The 21,014-nt window shown below is 39.4% G+C and overlaps 1 protein-coding gene across 13 annotated transcripts in view; it reads right to left on the bottom strand.

The window, feature by feature from the left end:
• The window catches only part of ZNF474 (zinc finger protein 474), a 225,894-nt gene that overhangs the window by 179,920 nt on the left and 24,960 nt on the right, over positions 1-21,014 (bottom strand). For 12 of the 13 annotated variants that reach the window (XM_082380376.1, XM_082380383.1, XM_082380378.1 and 9 more), the window contains one exon: positions 3,515-4,750. In XM_082380376.1, the coding sequence (XP_082236502.1) occupies positions 3,515-4,537 (1,023 nt within the window). In that variant the 5' untranslated portion in view covers positions 4,538-4,750. Of the gene's footprint in view, positions 1-3,514; positions 16,401-21,014 lie in introns of those variants that run through there. The other variant, XM_082380382.1, reaches the window with a different exon arrangement.

Raw genomic sequence — 21,014 nt, 5'->3', positions numbered from 1 at the left:
AATTTAAAATGATAATCTATAGTTTTCCATATTATGCATCAAATTTCACCTGGAATTAACACTACTTTTAAAATCTTGCTAAATTGGATATTGCTTGTTCAGGCTTTCCTTCTTTTAGAGGCAAAAAGGGGAGTTTGATGTTGCTCTGACACCATGTAATGGGAGAACAACACCCCAGGCAGTCACCCCTTTTATTTATTTTTTATTTTTTTATTTTTAAAAATCTTTATTTGAGTATAATTGCTTTACAATGGAGTGTTAGTTGCTGCTGTATAACAAAGTGAATCAGCTATACGTATACATATATCCCCATATCTCCTCCCTCTTGGGTATCCCTCCCACCCTCCCTATCCCACCCCTCTAGGTGGTCACAAAGCACCGAGCTGATCTCCCTGTGCTATGCAGCTGCTTCCCACTAGCTATCTATTTTACATTTGGTAATATATATATGTCCATGCCACTCTCTCACTTCGTCCCAGCTTACCCTTCCCCCTCCCCCTGTCCTCAAGTCCATTCTCTACATCTGCATCTTCATTCCTGTCCTGCCCCTAGGTTCTTCAGAACAATTTTTTTTTTTTTGATTCCATATATATGTGTTAGCATATGGTACTTGTTTTTCTCTCTCTGACTTACTTCACTCTGTATGACCAACTCTAGGTCCTTTTAAATAAAAATCCGCATCAAGGGTTTTATTCCTCTTACATGCTCCTTGGGATCCTTCACAACTTCACTGTGAGATCAGAGAGAGTGAATTCAGCCCTGCCTTTTGGATGAGAAGCAACGGAACAATTCAAGTCCATTCAGTGGTGAGAGGGCAAAGCAGAGCTGGCACAGAATGCCCATCGACGACTTGGAGGAGGATCGTCTTGGCAGCGTTTGTTTGTTTAGATTTGATTGAAGGGAAACAGGAGCATCTGTGTCATCAGAGAACTGAGCCAATCTATGTAGGAGGAACATTCCGAGCGGAGGGTAATCCACTCTGCCAGCGAAACAGTCATTGTTGCCCAACTGCAATGAGTTGTTTCCAAGTTCTGTGATCATGATTCTGAAAATATTTTTCTCACCTGAGTTCACTACAAGATTGAGCCCCCTGAGAACACTGGGCAAGATCGCCGATTCTAATCTGAAGTCAGATCAAGGATTCTAGAGGGAAATTGTTCTGATTGACATGAGAAGAGAGGAAGCGAACATCTGAATTGAAAAAAACAATGCGTGTGTCTCACAGTCAGCCAAAAGCTGGCCGCCACAGGCAGATGAAATTCTGAAATCTAATAATGCACAAGGCAGTGATCTTTATGGAAATGAATGATTCACTGCACTATCTAAATCTTAAATGATACAAAGATAGAAAAACAGCAATAGACAGGGTCAAAATGCAACCAAAAGAGAAAACTATACTACCCAGGAGCGGCTTTCTGCTGAAAGCACCGTGCAGTGGCAAATGTCTTTTCAAGGGAAGGGATAATGTCTGTTGGTTCAAGAGATCTTATGCCTCTCAGAAGACTAGGAGTTTTCTCCATTTTAGTGAACCCAAGCTTGCTCCAAATCTGGCAGCTAAAGGGACCCTATGTTGGATGACATTTCTGTGCCCGCCACTAAAGCCTGTGTGGTCCCCAAAAGGGCCAGCACATATGTGATGGCAGTGGGTGCCAGTTTCTCACTGACATGCACCTTTTCAGGTCGGGAGCAGAGTTGGTCAAACTCTGACAGAGTCGTGTCCTCTAGATGCCCCTGTTCCAAAGGACTCCCTCTACTCTGATCTAAAAGCGCAAGACACCGACAGCCCTCACTGGCCTCTCCTCCTGACAGTCTCCTCTCCAGATGACTGAGTGAGTCAGGGGTGTCCTCTTGTGAAGCCGGGGGCCCAGGCCAGCTTCTCTCAGCAGTCGTGACTGAGTGAGAACATGCTATGCTCAGCCTGCTGGCTCCACTCTTGGGAGCACAAAGTACGTGTTACAGCAACAAGCACAAGAATTCTGACCCCACTCTTTCCTATCTTGAGATCTGCAATGAGAACATTTAAAGCAAATGCATACAATCAGGAAACAGGGCTGAAAGAATACTAACGGAGTTTCAGATTTGTGGCTCTAAGACGTGGATTCTTTTGCTCACTGAATCCAGACCCCACACGTTTTGGAAGAAAAGCAACAGCCAGAAGATGAGAAAAACAGTTCATGTTTATGAGACCAGCCTGAAGCCTATGCCACACTTACGAGTTTGGGTTTTCATTCGGCAAAGAAACTAGCTGTTCTTTTTCAAGTTCATCGGAAAATATGCCCATTAATCTGACTCTTCAGCTTTAGGATCACTGTCTTGGAAACTTCTAAACCAGTAAGTGAAAGATCTCATTCAAAGATTTCATTTTAAACATAGAAGTTAGGAAAAAGTACCCGACATTTGCCAAAGTAATGCAATAAAAGAAGTAACAAAGAAAAATTGGGTAAAAAATGAAGTATGGTTACCCATCCCCCAATCCCTCTGGTTTAATTTTTGCAATAGCTTGAGTAACCTTAGTTTCCTGAGAACAGTTCGTTTAAAGAACCCTGCAGATGGGACATTTCAAGTAGCAAGTCACTGAGAAAAGACTTTGACCACCCCCTATTTCTCACGACTTGATGTTCTGTAAGGTGTGACACATGGCAGCACAACCACTTCCCTGGCTTCATGGAAGGACAAAACACATGGACCACACCCTATCTTGCATCCTTCCCCAGTCCTGGTTGATGATGAAATTTCAGGTGAAGGCCCAACAACATTTCACCATACAGGTTGGGGATCCCTGGAGTCATGCTTATTTACAACTGCCCAAGTCATGGCTTGGTGTCTGACCCAAACACAGGGTACAGAGAAGCAGAGGAAACTGAGCACTTCCTAGATCCATGAACACATCTAGTTGGCTTTGGGTCTGCACTGGGGTTAATTCCCCAGATACTACAACCATATAAGTGTTAAAAGAAAACATGCTGCATTTTAGAGCATGTTTATTTCTGCAAGTGCTCCAGTGTTTAATTACTGCTAAAGTCATTTGGGGTTTTTGACACAGATTTTATTTTAGTACGATAAACTCAGTATAACCAGCATTGCCAAAAATGAATTCCTAAGGTAGATGACTAAAATAAACCAGTAATAAATATTGGCTGTTGGAATGGGAATTATATCTCTGTAATGTAGACACAGCATTACTGACTCATTTTCAAATAACAGTCTCTCCCAAGGATTATTGGTATGAGGGATCAAGGAAGAAAGAAGTCCATCTCTCTTTTAGGCAGCAGAATGGAAGAGGACTATGAATCCACCAGGCAAGGGTGTTTTTATATCTACTTTGCCAACAGAGATATAGCCCTGGAGTCTGACAGGGGGTCAACTTAGGCTGCACTGAGGCAGAAATAAGGCATTGAAAGAAACCATCCTAGGAGCTGAGGGAGCTGATTCTGGGGACATTTTTCTCTCATTCCCCTGGAGGCAGAATGTATCCCCTAGACCCACCCAGTGTGTATCATGTGGCACGAATTACCTTATCAGTCACAGTGGGTACTGCCATGTTCCTTTGCTGCTTGGAATTAGTGGACTGTTTGAGGCCACCTTTACTCCATAATGTCAAATCCTGAACTTTTGGCCCACTAGGTTGAGCTGTACAACTTCTCTGGTGTACCAGAAGGCTGTCAGGGGCAAAGGTACGGCTACAATTTGGGCAGGGTACGAGCTGAGCTTGACTCGGCCCCTCTTGGTTGGACTGTCCAGTTGGAAGGGGCTGAGGCTTCCGCGGTAGTGGCTGGCAGAACTCCCTGGGGAGCCGGTCATTTTCTATTTTCCACTTTTCCAGGCATTTGGGCTGATGTATAGGAAGGGACAGAGTGCCAAATTCCCTACCACAAACGCAGCAGATGAGAGCCCTTGGTCGGGTTGGGAGGCCAACAGAAGCTTTCTTGAGAGCAGCAAGATTATCAGAACTGTTGGGATTTGGTGCCCTGGGCCCCTCACCCTTCAGCTTGCAGCTTCTCTGATGAACAAGAAGCCGATCTGGCAAGAACTTGCGGCCACAGGATTCACAGGGCAGCAGCTGAGCCTGGGAACTCTGGAATGCTGCCTGAAGATTGTAGGATCCACTTCCACTGAGAGGCAGTGGTTTGGAAGGTTCTGGCCTCCTCAGGGGCTTGGGCAACTTGCTGTTTTCAGTATGCCACTTCTCCAAGCACTGGGGCTCGTGAATGCCAAGCGATTGGGACCCAAATTCTCGGCCACAAATATAGCACACCTGGAACCCGGGCCTGCGGGATGGGATCACAGGGGGGCTGGGTTGACTTTCCGACATAATCCTCCTACTGGACCGTTTTAGGAGTATTACAGTTCCAGGTCTATTTTTCTGAGAGTTCGTCTTTATTTTTTCACCAGGATTGACATGCTCTATTTCTGGCAAAAAGCTAGAATGGGATGCACTAGATAGAACAGCTTGGTTTATAAGGGAGGTGGGCTCTTTAGAAGGGTGGAAAGACTGTTGCAACGTGTTGGAAACCCTTTTCTCCTTTCCTCTTTCCATTAACAAAGAAGTCTTTCTCGAGTGCTTGCTCTGATTTCAGGCCAGACATATTTTGGGCTTCTGCTTAGAGTGAAGGTTAGTCAGGTTGGCTGTTCTGGGGTTCCACATTGTAGCCAGTACCTTAGACCCAAAGACAGTGACTCAGAGCTTCATTGCAGGGCAGCAGTCTGGAATGCTGGAAAGTCCCCATGAAACCTCAGATGCCTCCAAGATCTGCAGGGGAAGCATAAATCAAGAAGTTATTACATACAAACACACACACACACACGCACACACACACACACTTAGATTTTAAGTTGATAAAGAACCGTGATTTTTTTTTTTTTTGACCTAGTATCCTCTTTGGCTAGCATAATAACTAGCACTTAGGATTTGTTCAGTAAATGTTGAAATAAATACGAAAGAAATTTCCATTATGAATTGCACTGTTATTGTGTTGAAAGTAGTGTTCTGCCCAAAGGAAGATGGACATTAATAGCACATCACAGACATATATGGCACAATCCAAGAGGCATGGTGGTGAGATCATGGAGGAGAGAACCAAGGCCTCTGAAAATTAGATTAATGAAACTGCAGATCATGTAAAAAGACCTCCTTCCACTACTTTAGGTATTCTTTTTAGTGCCATGGAATCCTTTGTCAGTTCTTTGAAGCCTAGGGACCTCTTCCCAGAATAATAATTTTAAAAGCAAAAAATAAAATTCTTACTAGTACAAGTGAAACTAATTTTATTGAAATAATTTATCAAATATTTTTAGTTGTGATTTATCTTTTACTTGAGCTATAGTAATATGCTAAAATGTTTGAGTGTCCATGGGCCTAGGGTTAAGAACCGGCAGAAGAAGTAATACAATAGTGAATAGGAGGATTATCAGGGAAACCATCAGAGAGAGGTAAACTTCTTGTAACCTACCAGGTATCCACTCTTCTTCATCATGGCACTGGAGTATTATTAAATTGTGGTCATAACTGTCAAGCCAAGGATGCAACCCAGGGCTATACTCTTCCTGGTAGTATATCTGTACCTCTTTCCTGGGATGAAAATGCTCAGACTTCACTTGATGCTCTTTTTATAGCTATTGTGTTCACGTTCTTGTTTTATATAGATATATTTCTGTATAGATATTATCTATCTACCATCTTCAAAATACCTTTTGTAAAAAACATGGCCAACAATTTTATTAAACCAGAAGAAAGGGCTGATAAGATCTCATTATGGTCAGAAGCCAAAGGAGTTTTTACCTTGGGTAAAGGCAAGAGTCAGTTTTATCCCAGGTCTACAATCTAGCTCAAGAAAGCTAATTTTCAAAAGTCTTAGGACCTTCTTCATTTCCTGAAGGATGACCTCACTCTGGATTAAAGGCTCCTATTCACAGAGGGAGCAACACCTGTTCTGAGGCTGGACCCTGCAGACCACAGCAGACACGGCTTCAGGCACAGCAAGGACAGCCGTGCTGGTAATATCAAAACACTGTTTGGGCATTGCGGTTGATAAGGGACAAAAAGAGCTGTGAGATATGCACCCAGTTCCCATATTTTGGTGCCAAGAAAGGTCTAAATCTTTGCAATTAAGGCTATCAAATCGGGTCTGGCACAGAAAAGGAAGTTATTCTTCATTTTGACAGATCCTAAGACAGTGATGTTAACACATGTGACAAAAGAATGTGTTGGCCCCAAACAGAATGACCAACACAGAAAACGAAGCTTGAAGAAACAAAATTTATCACTTGATCATCACCATCCAAAGAGAAAATGGCTCTAGAGAACACAAAGAATCCAGTAAAATTATTTCATCAGGTTTTAAACAGCACATGACTGAAATAATCCTCCAAACCACTCTGCTTTTTTGGTTCTGATTTCTTGTTCACCAAGGATCTCCTGGTTCAGTTTCCCATTTTCCTTGATACCAGGAAGTTGCAGACAGTAAAAGTACTTAAGGAGACAGATTGGAAAAATCAATGCGATCAAATGAACTTACTTCCCTAACCTTGCTTGCAGTCTTCCCCCCTCCCCACACTGCTCCCTGGAGATGAGAATTCTGAGAAAGCCCCATGACTTGCCCCAACACCTCCTCCATCTCCCTAATCATAAAGTAAGAGAACTAGTATTTATTGAGTGCCAACTATGCATCAGATATTGTACTAATTTTTATTTACATAATTTCATTTAATTCTCAAAAGATTATGAGGCAGGTATTATTATTTTCTTTTTACAAATGAAGAAACTGTGACTCAGAAAAGACAAGTAACTTGCCCAAGACAGTCAGTTTCTAAACGACAGAACTGGGAATCAATTCCAGCTCTCTTTGGCTCCAATGCTCGACTCTTTCCATTATTCATTCTGCCTAAAATTCCACCGGCAGAGCTTCTTCTCCTAAGTTTTTTATCCCTGTTTTAATGTACAATTCATATGTCCCATGGGAAGGTAACTAAGCTCTCACCTGCTTTTATGATCCCTTTCAGAAGAAGGAAGAGGTGAAAGGGAGGAGGGGAATAGGGCACAGAAGAAGAGAAATCTCCAAGATGGAAAAAGCAGGTGAGAAACTGAGGTTACTGAAGACAGCGTTTTTCCTTAAGTGATAGGGTTCATTTTATTTTGCTGTGAATGGTTTTCTAGATGAAGTTTTTCTCTCTGTGGTGTGCTATACATAATCCTTTCCTGATCTCACCAATATCCTTAATAAAAATCTATACTACTAGCTGCAGGTGGTGGGTGAGGGGAATTGGCTTCAGGGTGAAAGTGAAGGCTTCCCAAAGAGGTCAGATGGCATTCAGTTTTCAGCCCTGTCACTATTTTGATTAGGGATGGATCTTTATGCATGCAGGTGCTTGTGCACTACAAATATTTTCTCTGCAGCAAAAATGACAAAGCATCATAAAATTCCTATTGAATCTTCATCTTTTCTTTTTTAATCATCCTCTTTCTTCCTCCAGTGTCCTCCTGAAAATTGTCTTATTGTGATGAAATGTATCAATGTATGGAAGATGAGGTAGCTAGAAGCGAGTGAAATTTTGGGGAACTGGAGAAATTTATGATGTTTCTGCCAGTGATTCTGCTAAGGCAATGTGACAAGGCACAGCATAGTCAGCTGCTCTATGCTATAAGTTAGTTCTAAAAGTGAGAGTGCTCGAAAATACTAAATACATACACTTAAATCACTTAAGAATTTGGCCTGTCACCCAGATACATCGTAAAGCAATGTTGCTAGTTTATAAAGAGAACCACTTTGCAAAGCCAGCCAGTTTCACCCCAAGCATCCATGGAGAAATGTTCACTCCAACTGGCCTGAATTATTCATTTTGACCATATTTGCAAATAGACTGTTTAAAGAATGTCTTGGAAGGCATCACGTTTTATCAATATGATGCCATTTTTCCATGCCCTTTGGTGTTCATGGGAAGGGAGAGACAAACTCACAAAGATGAATATAATAACCATGAAAATCCAAAACCCATCTTAGCATTAGGAGGTGTTTCTCTAAAAGAGAAGGGAAAGAACACAAGCAGAAGTGTGATGAAGTCTTTTGAAAAATAATTTAGCTCTTTGAAACAAAATAAGCATGTGCTACATGACCTTTTCTCTGTTAGTATAGAATCCAAATTCTTTAAATGGACAAATGAATAAATAAGAAAGGTGGAGTTGGGACTTATGCTGGCTCTGAGTAAAATTATAAAATAGAGGAGGTTTGTCTTCAATATCCCCCATCCACCCCATTCAGTAGCCTCCCCTGCCTGGTACCCTCATATACACTCCAGTCTTCCTTACCAATGAAATCTTGCTTTCAGAAAAGAGCTAATAGACTCTTTTACACCAAGAATTATGATCGATGAGGTAATATCCCTCCCAGAGTCTGGCAGAGACAGCTAGTTCCCTACCAATAGTTACTCTGTGCAAATTCTCTCAAGTTAACAGAGCCCCACTTTCTAGCTGGGCACATGATTCCCCAGCCAAAAGCCTACAGGTTTCTTTGTAGCTAGTGGAAATATTATGTGGCACTTGTAAAAACTCTTATTGAAAAGTAGGGGACACAACCTGCTCCTCTGCCCTTCCTTCATGCTGATAACTGATGGCTGGAGCTCTAGCAGCCATCTTGGGCCAGATTACATTCGTGTAACCCTTGACATGACAGAGTAGAGATGTTGATGAACTTCGGTCCCTGATTATATTAGAGCCATCATAGAAGCTCTGGAGTGCCTTCCTTGGGCCTTATTTACATAAGAGAAATAAATGTGTATTTGTATTTTGGCCAATTTTTAAGAGTCTTTTACTCATGCGAAAACCTAACACTGAGTTATAGTTTAATAGTTGTCCTTATCTAGGCACAAAATGAATTCTAATAGTGACATTTCAAATTTCAGGACCTTTTTTTGATGAGGAAAAAAACTGAGAGGTTTTATGAGGCAAAATTGACATTAAATATACACTTTTTCCTAAAAATCAGAAATAAAAAAGCTTGAAACTTTAAATACTGAGCCAATGGTTCTTAAGGAACTGATTCACAATACTTCCTTTTCTGGAAATTTTTTTTTTAAGAAAAAAAATAATTGACATTTTGCTTCAGAAGGATAGAATCCTATTTTTTTTCCATGAGAGTTTGAAAGAGCTAGGAGGCATCATTGTTGTGCTAGTTATTAATGCATTGTCTCTGTATTCCATACTCTCTTTCCTATATCCATCTTTGTGATGCTGGCACTGAGACTCTGCACACCCCATGTCTGTTTTGCCAGCCAGCCTTGCATTACGATTTACCAATACTGGTAATGGGGGGAAAATGTGAGGTTAGAGGAGAGAGGAGACTTGTGTCTTTTTAAAGGGTTTCTTGCCTGCTTTTGGTTCTTGTGAGTATCACCCCAGCAATACTTCTTTATCTCAGCAAAAGCAGTTCTTTCCTGTAGCAGTAGCTGAAACCAGTTTACAGTTTTTGCAACATTTGCAAATCAGATTGATTTCCCCTCCCCCAGCAGACAGCACCATCAGCCAGTCTGTTCTTCCTCTTTGGAAATCGGATTTTCAGCTCCATAGGGTGCTTCTTCTAAGTTGCTAAGTCGTAATAATTCAAACCTCTTCCCTCTGATCCTTCAGCCCTAGGAATGGTAGCTGCCACCTCCCTTATACAATAGTTCTCTCTTTTTACTCTGCTAGTTACCTAGGTAACAACTTCATTCCTGGTTAACAACTCTTTATATTCTCTCTGTTTAAGTAACTGGTATGGTTTCTGTCTCTTGACTGATACAGCCACTCTCAGAATATAAGCAATAAAAATCTGTGATATTCAAGCTGCATATTACCTTACTATTGCAATAAACTCAAATGAATTATTTCATAGCATCTTAGAAAATAATATGATGCTTAATATTCAGACCTCAACTCATTCAGACCACTGAAAACATATCTTTATAATGTTTACACCATCACTAGCCTTCAAGAGCTAGAAAATGTTGCTCTTCCATTGTGATCAACTGAATTATATCATAAGGGGAAACCTGCCATTTTAGGCATATTCATATTCTTCTTAATTTTATATGATACTCTTCCTGTACTGACTACCCAGCCATAAGGCCACCGCAGCCACAGAGGGAGTCAGAGTAAGGCAATCCCGTTCATAGATCAGAGATGACCAGGAAGTGTTGAGGGGAGCTGGTCCAGTCACCCTGGTTGGTTCTCTGTACTCCCTTCTGGGTAGCTCCTGGGCCAGTGGCATTTGCAGTCCTCAGTAATTCTGATATGCGTGGACAAAAGAGCAACTGGGAACTGGAGGTGGTAGGGCTTGGGAAAGACAGGAGAGGATGTTTGAAAGGTAAAAAATGGAAACACTTTCAGAAAAGCCATTTAGCCTGAGGCATGACTTCTAGGGAATCTGGGTGTCCATACTGACATTCCCAGGCTGATTTTGAATAGCTAATGAAAATTTTCCCCTTCCTTGTCTCTCCTTCACTGTGAAGAATTTTAAACCAAGATATAAGTTCTTTCACTTTTATTCCATCTAATTGTCAGGTGTAGACATAATAGTCTATGGTGTTAGGAAAGCTATGAAAACCAAAAATGGGAGAAATGCACTCTTTATGCTTCTAAGTAGAGCCTTCTGCAAGGGCATTTTATGTTAAGGCTCATAATATCACCCTATGAAAGCTATTATTAGACCGAGCCTGTAATTTTCACTCTATATTGAGTATCCAAATCACAGAGTACTCAAGAGTCATAAATGCCACACAGGTATGGTTGTGTAATTGTAATATTGACATTTGGAGTGATGGAGAACTGGTTATGGAAACCACCAGGATAGTCTCATTAGAGGCCTATACTGTATAGAAATTCAAAGGATAGACAAAAAACTGGGAGAGTCAGGCCACTGAATAACAAACAAATCTACATGCCATATTTTCTGACATCTGGGATAGTTCGATTCCAATAAAATAACTCTATTCCAATAGCTCTTTTTCAAGACTTTAAAGAAATGTTTCATAAGCCAGACCTGGCTCATAGATATGCCCCTTTTGCCCTGCATAGAGTTAAAAATGTTTGAATTAGTTGCCATTATTTTAAAATTGAGAGATGTCACACAAAATTGAGATTTTTGGTTTCTTTTGAAAAATTGGAAGATCAGGCCTAGAGCCCATCTTCCAACGTGGCAACATCGAACATAAGCTGGGATATTGAGTAAGGGCTGAACCTATAGATCGGACAGCCAGTCTTCACTCTTGCAAAGTTTCTCATCAGTCCCTTGTTCAATTCACAATTCATGCTTGATTCTCAAACTCATTTGAGTTTGTGACCTTTTGTGATTCTAGCTTTAAAATGCCCTTTTCCTCCATTTTTCCCCTCAGTTAAATATTTGAAAATCACGATAAGGAGCACTTGCCCTCGGAAAACTGAGAACCCAGTTGAAGTCTTTTCTATGGGAGATAACTACTAAAAACATGACGTACTTATTGGTAAAAATACAGAAGGGAAACTTCCTAATGAAAGTTGAGTCAGGATGAAATACTTGGTTCAAGGAAGGAGGGAAATATCCAAGGCAAAAAAGAAAAGAACCAGTGACCTGAGAAGGAATTTTCGTACATTATTAAAGGGTCATAGGAAATGATGAACCTAATTTCAGAAAGAAAAAAAAAAAAAAAATCAAGCATCCTGTGTTTAGATCAGCCACAGGAGAGATGATAGAAGGAAAAAAAAAAAAAAAAGGAAGAAAGAAAGAAAGGAAAAAGAAAAACACAAACAGGCAAGAAATGTGTTTTGGAAACCATCTGAACTTTTTGGAAGCATTCCCATAATTATTTAGTTATCCATTGATATAATAAGAGCTACTCTTCTGCTTTAGTCAGTGGCCTTTGATTTACCATTAAATGATTTCCCAGATGAAGAATGTTGGATATCTTAAGTTATTAGATTAAGAAAGAACCAGTCAATAAAAAGAACCATAAATAGGCTATTAATAATATAGACTATTGTTACATTTCCAAGATTTGGGCTGGAAATACTTCCTAAGAGACTTATTCTTCCTTGCAGGGATTATAGAATTCAGTGAACTTTTTCCTTCTGCCAAGCTGACCATTTTCTCAAGTATCATCTATGTTAGTTTAAACTGAAAATGTATAAGAACAGCACAGTACAGTAATTCCTTCTCATAAAGAATGAGATATCCAATATCTATTAAGTGTCTAAATTTGATGTATTATGATCAAAAATAATGGGGGAAAAAACTACAGATACCCTTGTTTCAGTATTAAATTTTAAAAAGAATTACAAATAGATTCATTGTTTACCAGTTCCCATCATGTGATATGCTTGCACAGAGTTCCCACCGTCTTCACACTCTTGATTTACTGTCTCAGAGAGCTAACTCAGTGCAATATCTTTGGCAAAGACTTCCAAGCCACAGAGTATTAGTGTCAGAAGTGCAGTTACTAGACTAGTGCCTCCAGGCTGAAACAAACACAATGAAGAATATAGCTGCCCTTGATGGGATCTTCTTGGCCAAGATAGATTGGCATAAGACAGATGGGCCTCACTGTATTCTGAAGGAAACTTTTTTAACCACATCACCCACTTGTCCTACAAGAGCCTCAAAGTTGTGCCTTAGCTCTACCCACCTCCAGGAGGTCCGTGCCTCCCAAAGCCTGGTTAACACTTAAACTGATCATCATTACCATTCGTTACAGACATCAACACCCTTTGTTAATAATGCTCTCTCTACGCAAAGCTGTTTCTGAGGAAAGTCCCTGGGAAGAAAGTCAAAACCAGGGTGGAGCCCATAAGGCAAGGCTGGGTTTCTGCTTTGTGTAAATGAATGTGCCTCTTATTTCCTGATACGTTTAGCATGTCTTCTCTGGTGGTGACCCTGGAGTCTCGGTCGTTTGGGTACGCCCACCAGCTGAAGGCTGTTTCTGAACAGGGGCTTTCTGTTGCTCTTCTCCCCACATCTCTCATCCTCCTATGTAAATAAGTCATTAAAAAGCTATTGTCATTCATTCAACATCTCTGAACTTTGTGAACAAGGAATTCTTTCACAGGCCAGATGGTTTGAACTTGTCGATGGTTAGAATCCCCGACTACAACCTCTCATTGCTCAGGAAATCTTACAAAGGCTATCCCCTGCTGGAGAAAACCACTAAAAGGAGTCTCTTGGTGTCTAGGAGAAACTTGTTCATTCTCCACATCCCCAGAGCCCAGGCCAAACATAAAATGTGGTGACAGCTCTTTATTTGCAAACGTTCTTAGTTTGTAGTTTAAATTTTTTGTGGTTTAAAGTTTACTGAAAACCTCCTTCCACCCCATGCCCAATAAGTATCAAATAGCAAGGAAGTCAGTGAGACTATCAACTGCTTTGTTCTCTTTTCCTTTAATAAACAAAAGGAAGATCTCTGTGTGTTTTAAGTCACACCTAGGATCAGAAAGATTGGAACATTTGATTGGAAGAATTCAATTTAAAATCAATTCTGTGAATGCTGTTTTTTACTGTTTCTTGTGTTTTCAGCAGGCTTCTTTTCTCCCACTGCCTGTGCTCTCTTTCTCTTTGTTTCATTGTTCCCATTGTCTGTCTGTCTCCACTTTAAGTCTAGAAGGACAACCCAGCACATTAAGGACAAGGTGCCATCTGCAAGGGAGTGAAGAATGCGGCATCCTGTGGTTGACCCCACTGCTAATTTGCTCTGAAGACACAGACCAGCTCACCACTAGAAAAGTGTGTCTTATATTTCAACTCCATTATATTCTGGAGAAAGCAGGATGAGAAGTGACGGAACCAATCTAATCACATGAGTTCTCAAAAGTAGAGAAACTTTCCCCCATCTAGTGAAAGAGATGGGACAGCTGAAGGAAAAAGGGATTCAAGTAGTCATTGCTGACTTTAAAAGAAGTGGAGGGAAGAGGCTGTGTGCAAGCAATGTGGGTGGCTCTAGAAGCTGGGAAGGACAAGGAAACAAACACAGGGTCTTCGAAAAGGGACACAGTCTGCTGACACCTTGATTTTACCCCAGGACACCCATGTTGGACTATTGACTTACAGAATGATAAGATAATGGATTGGGGTTCTTTTAAGCTGCTTATTTTATGGTATTTTGCTAAGGCAGTAATAGAAGACCCCAAAAGAAAGAGATCAGCATTGTGAATGGAGCCTTCTGCAAAGATGTTGCTCAACTAGTTTTGGCCCCCCTGTGATCTAGAATCTTAATAGTCAGCTCAGGGCCACCCAGCTCTAATCTCCATTGGAAACCCCACCACAGTGACTCCATCCCAGGGGCCTTGCTGAGAAGCCCCAGTCAGCTCTCTACAATGAGAATTATAATTCAATTTACTCTATAGTAACGAAAACATAAATATTCACATAACAATATAGAATGGGTTCCAGTATCTCTCTCTAGCTCTTGTGAGAATCCTCAACCAGTGTGACTGAAGAAATAATCCTTCCGATTTTGCATTCTCCTCTGTGTGGTCTATGTGTCTTTCCTGTACACACTTCAAGCTTGCTCTCCCCTGTCCTCTTTGACTGTATTCTTTGTTTCTGTATCTGCATATTTACAACTGGTAGAGTCTTTATTAACTATTATCTTCAGAAACTTGACTTTAATACACTCCGCTCTTGGTTAACTGACTCTATTTCTTGTCAAAGTGCTGCATGCATAATATTTTCCTTCTCTCCTTTTGACTCTGTCCTCAGGACCTCAGTCAGCCTTCTCTAACAATTGGAGGTGGATGTTTAAACCCTTCCTGGATGGAAAGGGTTACTTCCAGTTTCGAATCTGAGCTGAAAACACATTTCCATTTTGTAGAGTCATTTCCTATTTAGAATTGTAGGAATCAGAATATGCCACTTTGACATAAGGATTACTTTGAGCAAATGGGAAGGCAGATGGGTGAGATTATAGGTATATATATGAATGTATGTGTATGAGTGTGAGCGTATGTACATGTGAGTGTGTAGATGGTGAGTGGATAGGTGTGGGTATGTACATGACTGTGAGTGGATGGGTGTGATATGAGCGTATGGATAGATGTGTGAATTGTTAGATGTGGTATGTGTATGGATGTAAGTGAATGTGTATATGTACATGGGTGTCAGTGATTGGGGGGTGTGAATAGGTGTGAGTGGAAGAGTGTGAGTGTGTATGTATATGGGTGTGTGGGTGTGAGTGTGTAGATGGATATGAGTATGTAAATGGATGTGTATATATGAGTTTGTAGATGGATGTGAGTGGTTTTGTGTGTGTGTGCGTGTGTGTAGATGGGCAGTAAGGTGGGTAGTAGGTAAAGTGAGAAACGGAAAAGAATGGTGAATAACTTATATAAGTAATTGGGAAGGTATACTGGGAACAAATTATGAAAAGCCTTATAACTAATCTCAAGAATTTTGATTTCCCTATAGGAAATGGGGAACTTTTATAGAGTTTCTTATATATAACATACAACTGAAAAAAGATCATGAGTGAGGAAATCTGGAGAACATCAACATTTAACATTTAAAGACTAGGCAAAGGAAGTTCTTTGGTTTCCTAAAAGGATCCATTGCAGAGTTTACTCTGCAAGTAAACATTTAGTAGGAAAATAGATCCCTCTGATTTATTAAATGCAATTTGTACCTAACTTCTTGAGACTATGTATACTACACAGAGCCAGACTTGTATGCTCCTTCCAATTCTGAAATCCTGTTTAATGTTGCTTCAGGCAGTTAGCTCCATGTCCCATCTTATGTTACTAGTAGCTGACATATGTCTAAACATTTTTGCTAAAAATCTTGACAAATACTTCTGGACTAGAAAGTGAACTTCTGCTGTAGAATTTTGCTGCATTTAGACAGAGCTTCAAGAATGAAAGAGTTTATTTACAACAGCATCTTCCCTTTGGATGCTAAATCAATTCCCATGCCTCTTTCTGTGTGTCATGGGCTCAGGTCATTAAAATCTTAATCAAGATTTCACTAACACATCTGGGAAATAGAGTCCAAGTTCAAGCAAGCTCTCAAATACATTGGTTCAGTCTAATTTGCTAAGTAAAAGCAGAAAAAGTAGCTTACACCAAGAACCCAGTAATACTCTGTTAATCTCCACTTTAAAGTACTTCTGCAATAAACTCAGGTCTATTTTAAACACTTGCTCCAAAATGTCTATCAGCTATGGAATCGTGGGATATGTAACCTCTCTGTGCCTCAATTTCACCTTATGTTTGGTAGGATGGTAACACCTTGCAGAGTTACTATGAGGATTAAAAGTAAGATAAAATGCTTAGCACACTGTCTGGTAGGTGGTAAGTATGATATCATAATTGTTATTATATGGTTCTAATAGGTCTTCTGCCCCATATTTTCATAAATAATCCTGCAGGCTGAAAAATGTAATTAGAAGACTAACTATAGATTTTTAAAATTATTCTTCCTTTTTAAAAATATTCTGATGAATTCCAAAGTTTTCATTCTGCAGCTAATTCAAATAACATTTTATTCATATTTCATTAAAAGACAATCCGACCTGTAGTCCTGAAAAGGAAAAAAAATACTGAAAAGTTATGGGAAATATGAGTACATTTTCTAAAATTATCAGATCAAAGCAGTATGAAATATTATAATTATGGTGCTTGTCATACTCAGCCTCTGCTATGGAAACCTGCCCCACCCCCTCACCGGATAGGTGGCCCTGGGTGGTCATGTACTGTAGCATATTATTTAACTCCTGATCCCCAACCCAAGCTGATTGTGTCAGAACTCGGGCATTGGACAAGGGCTATCCATCATAGGCTCACCTGTAGTCTATGACATGGCTGGACATGAACAGATGAACTGGTTCAATCACAATTCCTCTCTTGGAAAAGATAACAGCAATGGTTGCTAAAGCAGAAAGGACACTGAGAAAGAGTTGTGAAGCTGAAGAACAGCAGCATGAAACATCACAACAAATAATTTATGACTAAGAAGAAGACAGACTATGTAGAAGAGCTAAATATTTCTCCAAAGAAGACCTACACAGATGGCCAAAAGGCACATGAAAAGATGTTCAACATCACAAATTATTAGAGGAATGCAAATCAAAACTACAATGAGGTATCACCTCACACAAATAAGAATGGCCATCATCAAAAAGAGCACAAATAATAAATGCTAAAGAGGGTGTGGAGAAAAGGGAACCCTCCTACACCATTGGTGGGAATGTATATTGATGCAGCCACTGTGGAGAACAGTATGGAGGTTCTCTAAAAAAATTAAAATAGAGTTACCATATGATCCTGCAATACCACTCCTGATCATATACCCAGAGAAAACTCTAATTTGAAAAGATATGTGTACCCCAATGATCATAACAGCATTATTTACAATAGCCAGACATGGAAGCAACCTAAATGTCCACAGACAGATGAATGGATAAGGATAAAGAAGATGTGGTACATATATACAATGGAATATTACTCAGCCATAAAAAGGAACAAAATTGGGTCATTTGTAGACCCAATGGATCTACATTGGGTAGATGTAGATGTGGATGGACCTAGAGAGTGTCATACAGAGTGAAGTATGCCAGAAAGAGAAAAGCTAATAGTGTATAATAATGCATATATGTGGAATCTAGAAAAATGGTACAGATGATTTTATTTGCAAAGCAGAAACAGAGACAAAGACGTAGAGAACAGTTGCATGGATACCAAGGGGGAAAGAGGTGGGGTGGGAGGAATTGGGTGACTGGGATTGACACATATGCATTATTGATACTATGTATAAAACAGACAACTGATGGGAACATACTGTATAGCACAGGGAACTCTACCTAATGCACTGTGGTAACCTAAATGGGAGGGAAGTCCAAAAGGGAGGGGATATCTGTATGTGTATGGCTGATTCATTTTGTTGTGCAGTGGAGGCTAACACAACATTGTAAAGCAACCATACTCCAATAAAAATTAATAAAAAATAAAATAAAATAAAATAAAAAAGGAGATGTGAAATATATATACAACGGAATATTACTCAGCCATAAAAAGAATGAAATAATGGCATTTGCAGCAACATGGATGGACCTAGAGATTATCATACTAAGTGAAGTAAGTCAGACAAAGACAAATATCATATGATATCACTTGCATGTGGAATCTACAAAAAAATGATACAAATGAACTTATTTACAAAACAGAAATAGACCCACAGACATAGAAAACAAACTTATGGTTACCAAAGAGGAAAGGTGGGGAGGGAGATGGTGGATAAATTAGGAGTTTGGGATTAACAGATATAAACTACTCTATATAAAATAGATAAACAATAAGGACCTACCGCATATCACGGAGAACTATATTCAATATCTTGTAATAACCTAATGGAAAAGTATCTGAAAAAGAATATATATACTTGTGTATATATATATATATGTGTATATATACATACACACACACACACATACACACACACAAATCACCTTGCTGTACACCTGAAACTAACACAACATTGTAAATCAACTACACTTCAATTTTTAAAAATTAAAAAAAAAAGAAGATAGAAAAGAAGGAGATGGAGTGACTGTGGGTGAAACAGGGTAGAGCATGGGAACAGGCCAATGTTGGAACACTCAGGTGAGCAACCATGAGGGGCTGTCACTGCTGCCTGGGTGCAGAAGACATACAATGTTCTTTAGTCTTTATATCTTGCACTATTTCTAGAGAATATCTGCACTCCTGGAAATTTGTGATAATTCTATTAGAGAATGGAAGAAGCTTGTCACAATGTTCCAAATAAGAAATGAGAAATTATATTCAGATGTTACTAATGTCTGTAATGTCAGATATAAAAGAGGAAGAAGGCCACCTCACAGGTGGAAAAGCAGTGACCGGGTCAGGCTTGCAGAGCTTGATTGTGGATAGGGCTCTTTATTCACCTCCCCAAAAAGGAAAGCAGGTTGGGGTCTCTAGTCCTACTCAGGCTTTTGAAACAATTCAAGAAAGCGAGCCAATGAGTATAGAGCTGAAAAGCCAATGGGGATAATACCTGATTATTAACACTGAATAATCAGCAGAAATGAAAAGAACTTGGTTGAAAATTCCTTTGATTTCCCTCTAGAATTCTGAAGCTTTTATAAAAATTACCTATTAATTATTTTGGTGTTTGGCCTGGAGAACAAGAGTCCGCTCAACTTTTTGGCTAGGAATTCCCCTGGAACAGGTAGTTCTTGAGCTTCCTGAGGCCTGGCTGTTTGATTCCCCTGTGTTTCCATGCACATGTATACTTATAATAAATGCCCTAAGTACACTTGAGTCCACTAAGAAGGCCTGGCTGGAGCTGGAAATATTTAATAATTCATTCAGCCCAGAATGCTGCCTCTGGCAGTGGAGCCTGGAACAGATATTTTGGACATAATTTTTGAGTTCCCATTATCACGACCACCATTAGAGATATTTCCAAATAATCCAATCCTTCCATCTATGAGTTAATAGGCTATTACAGTATGTTTACTTCACATATGTATCTGTTAGGATTGTGTGTCACTACAAATAAAAATAATCCTACTCTAGTCACTTAAAGAAACAGAGGCATATCTTTTTATCAAAATAAGAAGTCTTTTTTGAAAAAAAGCAATCAGATTCTCAATAATAGTAATGCTTCAGTGATGGTCTTGGCCTTTCCTTCATGGATGCAACTACTGTACTCTTACTGTGGCATTATTTGAATTATGTGATCCTACTATCTACATATAGGACAGATGGACCAATCCTAGGGTCTAGCAGAGCTCTTTTCCTTTGTAGTTTTTCTGTGAAGGTTTGTGGTTATCCTAGCCTCCAGGTGAACGTTTCAGAGAATGCCATCAGCCAAGGTCCATGGGACACCAACAAGAGTCATCGTGAGCATCCTCTTCCTTTCATTCTCCTCCTTTACCTTTCCTGTCCTTTTAGGCCCAGAAGTCCCATCTGCAAAGGCTACTCCACTAAAAGACATATATGGCAATTAACTGTTAAGGTGACTAAAAAGGCTTTTCTTTCCTCTCTGTCTTGAGAATTATTTCATTACTCTGGATCCCAGGGTGGGAAGGTGCAGATGAGACGCATTTAGTAAGTCCCCATTTACTTTCAGTGGGCTTTATAAATTTCTTGTTTTCACTTTTTCTGTTCACTGTTCTTTTCTCACAGTTGTCTTCTGAAGCTTCCATTTAAGTGTTGTAACTATTTGTTCATAGTGTTTCTAGTTTTCTGATTTTTTGAATACCAGAATCTTATAATACCACAATTATATGGGAGAAATAGAATAAGCTGAAATATCTTAAGACATTATGAAATCACTATTTGAAAATGTATAGATTTTAAATCTGTCTTGTATGGAAGACATATGGAAGGATGACACAATTTTAGGCTACAAATTTTTATCTCTCTTGATTAATTATAAAATTCCAGTTACAAAATTAAGATTGAAATAGATTCAGTTACACTATATGTTATTAAACTGTTGGTGAATCACAACATAACCTATTTTATTTAGTCACACATTGGATAGTGTCCATTTCAGTAATTACAGCTAGAACAGTGTTCCTGTGCTACTTATCAGTAAGCATTTCCTGAGAGTCTCTGTGTAAAAGTTTATTTGGAAATTTCTTGTTACCCATAACCACACCAATAGTTAAAATTATTAAACTCCACTTGACATGGCATTTGACATAGGAAATAGGCTAACTGAAGAGGAAAACGTGGTTTCAATTTTTGTTGATTGAAATGTTATGTGTTTCATATATAATATTGTTCACTTGGAACTGAACAGATAAAGAAATCCAAGATTTATCTTATTTTAATATTGCACAATCATTTGGTATTTTTGAGAGAAAATGCCTTGAAGTGATTCAAATAATATAAAAACTAATTACTTACTACACATTTCTGATTCTAAAATGAGCCACAATATAAATAATTTTTCACAAACTATATGTATTTCCATCCTTTCAATGAATATATATACACTTGGCGAGAGGCTGGAATCTTATTAGCTATATTTATTATCACTTTGGTGAGCACTCTGCTTCTA

The sequence above is a fragment of the Balaenoptera borealis genome (assembly GCF_965194805.1).
Source record: "Balaenoptera borealis genome assembly, chromosome: 2".
Lineage (NCBI taxonomy): Eukaryota > Metazoa > Chordata > Mammalia > Artiodactyla > Balaenopteridae > Balaenoptera > Balaenoptera borealis.
The sequence above is the reverse complement of the archived record's forward strand: the minus strand, read 5'-3'. Positions and strand labels throughout refer to the sequence as shown.